Genomic DNA, 6,920 nt, shown 5'->3' on the forward strand with positions numbered 1-6,920 from the left:
TGACATTGCATGAACGCCACTTACCCCCTGTACCTGTGTCAACCACAGCAAACAGGACTACTGGGCCAGAGAGCAGGTAAAACTGAAGAGAAACAGTGACCCCCTGTGGCGTCATCTGGGACTGATCCTGGCTCAACTGGATGGGCTTCAGGCTGGGGCTGCACACTGGGCCAAGGGAAAATACAAAGAGGTGTGTGCGTGTGAGTGTGAGTGTGTGCGTAAGTGTGAGTGCATTGTGTGTCTATTCATTTGAAGGAAAAAGACAGCTGTCACAATTTAATTTAATTCATATCATACCCTCTCCTTCTCCTCCCTAGCCTCTGTCAGTGTTTGCAGTCCAGTTTCTGAATGGGATCGGGGACCTGTTGGACCTCATCCCAGCCCTGACACAACGCTCCAACTCCTCCACAGGAACAGCCTCTTTCAGGATGTCTGGCATGGGCCACTGCACCGCGCTTATAAAGGTTACACTCACCAACTCATTTGGCTCAAGCTGCGAGTGGGCTCTCTGTGTAGGCTTTAATTGCTTTTGTTGTTCAGGGCTAAGGGTATCGAAATACTAACGAGCTACCAGCAGAGTGGAATCAATGAGGGGATAAAATCACTTTCATTCAAAGTGGAATAGAAGTTGAGGACTGTGAATGAGGAAATGCTCATTCCAAAATGATGTATCTATCTATTGACATGCAAGCAAAAATAAGAGTTGCCATGACAACAACGGCAATTATTGTACCATACTTCTTTAAGCTTTTTCGCCGTTTCAACGTTATGTTTTTGACACTGTACTTATCTGTGCTTATGAAATAATGACCACTGAACGTCAGGTAGCAATCTTTTCTCAGTATGGATATATAGTGTAGTAGCAGACAATTTGACTACAAGCCATGCCAACTAACTTTTATGCCTCAACCAGTACCCTACACACACACACACACACACACACACACACACACACACACACACACACACACACACACACACACACACACACACACACACACACACACACACACACACACACACACACACACACACACACACACACACACGGGCCAATCCACCATCTACATCCAAGACCAACACCTTTCACTACCCCATCCTCTCTGCTCTTCATCTCTCAGGTGCTGCCTGGCTTTGAGAACCTGCTATTCGCCCACTCCAGCTGGTACACCTATGCCGCCAGTATGCGTATCTACAAACACTGGGACTTCAGGCTGTCAGACACACACACAGCCACTGGCAGGATGTCCTTCAGCAGTTATCCTGGTACAGTATGTCCACACGATGCGCACATGATGCTAGCAGGCGATGGCACTGTAGTCAGGGTTGTCTGTGGTGGAGTTAGACAAAACATTGTACCGTACTGTACATTCCAGCTCGTGTTTAGACAACCAAGTGCAACAAGCAGCACAATTCCTGATGGACAATTTATTTAAAGTGTCTCTTTAATTCAGTGGAACAGCTTAGTCTGCAAGCTATTTTCATACCACTATAAGTCAATCATTGGAGGTTGAGTAATTTTGTCACCAAAGATTTGCCAAGTGTTTCCTAGCCATAATTTTTTTTTTTACTGGGCCGGCTGGGCCGCATTCCCATTAGAACACAAGGGGTTTTAATATGCTATTTTTAGAGACGTGGAGGACAGTGTTATCACTACAACAGCTATACTAAAATGACAGGCCAAAAAAGATTATAGTGTGCCAGTGGAGGTGGCTGACCATACACCCTGATCTCTCTTTGACAGTTAGAGCTGGCTTAATATATGAACAAGGAAAACCCATAAGGAGTCGCTCCTCTAGTTAACATATTCTTACCTTATTATTATGTATACTGTTACAATGTTTCAATGTTATAATACATTTTGGAACATTGTGCCATGAAAATACATATTCCTCTTCTTCTCTCCACATCCTCCTGTTTCTTTCTCCCTTCATTCTGGTCCCTCAAAATGTCACACTTCATTCATCCTCCCTCTCTTCTTCACGGCATGCCCATCCCCCTTTCCTTCAACACCACCACTACCCCTCTCCCAGGCCTCCTGACGTCTCTGGATGACTTCTACTTGCTGGGGAGTGGTCTGCTGATGACTCAGACCACCAACAGCGTCTTTAACACCTCCCTGTTCACGCAGCTCAGTCCTGACAGCCTGCTGGCCTGGCAGAGGGTCCGCCTGGCCAACAGCTTGGCACGCAGCGGAGAGGAGTGGGCACACATCTTCTCTAAGCACAACTCAGGTGAGGCGTCCCGCCTTGCTCCGTCAGCTCAAATAGTTGGCGATCAATCCCAGGTCTAGTTGTGCTGTTGTCTGGTTTCCAGGCTAATGTTGTACCATATTCAATAATCAATTTGATTAATGTTGTACCAAATCTCAAGTTATCTCATGACACTTTACATATAGAGCAGGTCAATACCATACCATACCATAGAGTGAAACAGAAATACAAAATATTGTTTACACACACACACACACACACACACACACACACACACACACACACACACGCACACGTGCGTGTGTGTGTAGAAAGAAAGAAAGAAAAGAAAGCACAAATGTACATGGAAACATGAACATTAGAGTCTCAGTCATACCCTGGCTCGTATTATGCAACACTTGAGTATGTAAATGTGCGGCTGTTCTGATCTTGTGCGTCATGGTGCTATGGAGAGGTGGAACATAACATAACATAACATAACATAACATAACATAACATAACATAACATAACATAACATAACATAACATAACATAACATAACATAACATAACATAACATAACATAACATAACATAACATAACATAACATAACATAACATAACATAACATAACATAAGACATCCATATACGTATATAAATATATGTTCATGCATAATGGTGGTTTGGATTAAAGTGTCCACCAAATACAGTGAGGTAGTAAGCCAGTTCAGGCAGACAACTAGAGTAAGTGTGTCAAATGCCTATGATAGTAACAGGCTGGTCTATTAAAATGCTCATGCCGACTATCTGCTGGTGCTTACCTGCCACCTTTGCCACTGCTGTTTGCTTTTGCCCCACCACCACCCCAGCATCCACCTGTTGGCTCTGTTTCACTTCCAGTCCCAATCCTCTTGTGTTGGCCTTCTGTGTTTCACTAAAGTAGGGAGTGAGAAGAATCAGAGCTCTTGAGGCCAAAATTATATGAATCTTATTTATGAATAAAATATTTGTACGTAATCATATGAAGTTTATCATTATTCCAGGCACCTATAACAGCCAGTACATGGTGGTGGACCTCAGCAGGGTGTCTTTAGGTCGGAGCATCGGGGACGGAGCACTGACGGTGGTGGAACAGATTCCTGGGAAAGTTCTGCACTCGGATCAGACACAGACCCTACGCAGAGGTAAGGGCACATCAAGACAGGACAGAGATCAGCAAAGTAGAATTAAACTGAGTATTCTCATATATAAGTGCAGAATAGAACTGAGCAGAACAAAATGGGTACAATAGAATACTATCTCACTCCCTCAAATGCTAAAGGATAAATCATTTGACTTTCGATCAAAGCTATAATCGTGTTCAGACTCTTGAGTGCGTGAGTGTGCTGGCTTGACATTTTCATAACTTACAAAGGACACAATGTATCGACATTTGTCGCCAGGCAACAAGCCTGGGCCATGGATCTTATCTGGTATCTGTGATGCTCATCGAGATATGAGACCAAAGCACTCAGACAGATAAACAACCAAATATGTTTTGAGGTTATTTCTGTCTCTGATGTCATCCCACAGGACCCCTGCTGTTATTGGCCGACTGTCTGCCTAATGTACAGTACAGTCCAGTATATGACACTTAAAATGCTTTGAGCAAAGATGAATTCTAAAGAAATGAAGAAAAAAAACATTTCATTTACACAAAAGTGGACTACTAGCACTTGTAAAGATTGTGGTTCCAGAAGTGCTAAATGGATGCTGAACTGTCAGATGTTATGACTCGTTAGTCGTTACCCATTACATGGTTTAATAGTCAACATAGTAATTGAAGAGTATACATTTTTATTAAGGTTTTATCCCAATTCTCAAGAATGGGTGATTTACATTTTAGGCTGATTAGCTTTTAGCATTAGCATATGTTGAAGCTGGGATTGAAAAGTCACAGTAAAATCCATAGTGTTAATATAACTCTGAGTTGTACAAATGTAACTGGTCCATTTGGATACATTCAGTTTGGGACCCATTCCATTACTGGACATTCATTGTGACCACCATGTCCAATTCTGACAGGCTACTGGCCGTCCTACAACGTGCCGTTTCACACAGACATATACAACATGAGTGGCTACAGTGTGATGTGGAAGAGACACGGCGAGGACTTCTCCTATGACCTCTGCCCCCGAGCCAAGATCCTTCGCAGGGACCAGGCCAGGGTGACGGACCTGTCCTCTCTCAAACACATCATGAGATACAACAGTAAGTTTGCTGCTCAGAGCCGATTCACACACTTGGAGCTTGGCTGGACTGGGACTAGGGCTGCAACGGTTAATCGAACTTGCGATTATTGATAATTTAAAGGTAGGGTAAGTGATATTTTTTGGTTAAAACAAAAAGTATTTTGTTAAAAGGTTAAAATACTATATTCTGATAGTAATCATTGCTATAGAGTGTTTGTTCAGTAACAGATGTCTCCCTGTCTCTCCAGCTCTTTAATAAACAGAAAATACATTTTTCGGTAGGTGTCAAAATCTCAGCCAATCAGGAGAAAGTACCCATTTTTAAGCTTAATTTGTATAGTGTTCCAGTTAAAATTTTGTCTGCTCATTTCTAAGTGTCATCACTTCCAATTTCACTTGTTTAATCTATATCCTGATTGAGTTCTCTGTCCTGGTTGGATAAAATTGGAAATGAAACTACAAAAAAAAAAAAAAAACTACAAAATACATTTTCTGTTTTATAAAGAGCTGGAGAGACATGGAGACTCTTTATATGGACAGGACACTCTATAGTAACGAGCACTATCAGAACATAGACCCATTTTGCAATTATTTGAATAATTGCAAATCACTTACCCTACCTTTAATAAAATAATCAATTAATGATCAATCCCTATACTGGGCATGTCATTAGAGGTGAAAAACTAAAGAAATTGTCAAATAGTAGATCTACAACCTCATAACGCGTCGCTGTGCGACACATTGTGAGCGTGTAGATCGCCTATTTTCACTAGTGGGAAAATAGCTATTTTTGGTCTCTTTTGGGTCTTGAGCTGAAGGGTTTGGTAACCACTAATGTACAGCAACATAGAATAGATACATTGTTGTCATTTCAAAGGAGGTTTACCTGGAAAAAAGTAAGAGAACTAAATCTTAGACCGGCTTCATTTCAGACTACAGGAGAGATCCATATGCCAAAGGCCATCCGTGCAAAACCATCTGTTGCCGTAACGATCTGAGACCAAGGAGACCACACCCAGGAGGTTGCTATGACACAAAGGTCAGAGGTCACTATCAGCACCCTTAGATCATTTATGAACTGAAATATAAATAAACAAAACACAAGTCTATGTAATCATATGTACAAGACAATGTTAGACATTTGTGTCTCTGTATTTTCAATCGTTAGTTTTCGCATATCTCTCTAGTTTAGTTCATAGTTCCACGTCAACAGACTTCACTTCATAAATTGATAATACCAAACAATCCATCAATAAATTCTAGAGAGTAAATTGAACTCTGTTAAGGACATATTTATAAACAGTTATACATATTATTTTTTACAGTGTACAGACAGACCTATAAGCTACCTCATTTCATCCGCTCATTTACCAACTACAGTAGTTTGATCTATAAATCTAAACTACAATTAACCTCATTGGTCATTCCTCTGTCATTTTTAATAGTGGCCCGTAGCCAGCGATTGTATTTCATTAGTATTTCACGAGCTTTTGTATTTCTTTACATCTCCAGGGGTCATAGGGGCAGTTATTATGGAAGAAAGCCAGGTCTTGAATTACAGAAGTATACGAGCCCATAACTGGATCCCAAGTATCTGCTTGTCAGTCAGCAGTATAAATCTGTTATATGAACCCACCTAAATGACTTGAATCTCCCCTCTCTCTCTCTCTCTCTCTCTCTCCCTCTCTCGCACATGTACACACACACACACACACACACACACACACACACACACACACACACACACACACACACACACACACACACACACACACACACACACACACACACACACACACACACACACACACTTCATTACAGGTAACAGACTACCGCATGGCTCGTCAGTTTGTTGCTGAGGCCATAAATGGACCAACCACACAAGGCGGATTGCGACCATTCTCGTGGCAACGCTTCAACCACACAGCGCACCAGGGTCTTCCAAACACATATGACTTCACCTTTGTCACTATGAGGCCTTCTGTATATGAGCCCTAACATCAGAGAAAGACAAACAAGGTAGATCAGGTCCACACATTCAGATGAGCAATTCTAACCTTTGCCCACTATCGCAACTTCTCTGTTCTCCTTTGCTGACAGGATTTTACCGCATTTTTTTCTTTCTAGGCAACATAAACAGAGGTAACGTGATATAAATGCAGACAGAATTATGGGTGTAAAAGAACAGTAAAAAATATATAATATGTTAAGATTTGATACATTTTTTTAAAGTGAAAGGGCTGATAAAAAATATATATACTTTCAACTGTTGCATTCATTTCATGTGTAATTTGAGTGGCCTATACCTAACAATCATTATCGGCCCTAGTAGTGCAACCAGTGTAAAGGTACATTTAAACTTTTTTTTTTTTACCAGGGCGATTAGCCTACTGATAATCAGGGAATTCAGAATCAGAATCAGAATTTATTGTCATTATACCATGAATTAAGCTTTGCATTTTACTTTCTATACATTTATAATTGTATTTAATGACCTC

General features: G+C 41.2%; 1 protein-coding gene across 1 annotated transcript in view; it reads left to right on the forward strand.

Moving 5' to 3' along the window:
- Positions 1 to 6,420, forward strand: part of plbd1b (phospholipase B domain containing 1b) — a gene marked incomplete at its 3' end in the record, with an annotated part of 7,831 nt that extends 1,411 nt beyond the window's left edge. The window contains exons 3-10 of the mRNA XM_080455236.1: positions 49 to 190; positions 318 to 464; positions 1,122 to 1,266; positions 2,034 to 2,234; positions 3,235 to 3,375; positions 4,256 to 4,441; positions 5,355 to 5,461; positions 6,244 to 6,420. Coding sequence (XP_080311362.1) covers positions 49 to 190; positions 318 to 464; positions 1,122 to 1,266; positions 2,034 to 2,234; positions 3,235 to 3,375; positions 4,256 to 4,441; positions 5,355 to 5,461; positions 6,244 to 6,420 — 1,246 coding nt within the window. The remainder of the gene's footprint in view (positions 1 to 48; positions 191 to 317; positions 465 to 1,121; positions 1,267 to 2,033; positions 2,235 to 3,234; positions 3,376 to 4,255; positions 4,442 to 5,354; positions 5,462 to 6,243) is intronic.
- Positions 6,421 to 6,920: the final 500 nt, after the last annotated feature.

The sequence above is a fragment of the Gymnoscopelus braueri genome (genome assembly GCF_963280865.1).
Source record: "Gymnoscopelus braueri genome assembly, chromosome: 17".
NCBI lineage: Eukaryota > Metazoa > Chordata > Actinopteri > Myctophiformes > Myctophidae > Gymnoscopelus > Gymnoscopelus braueri.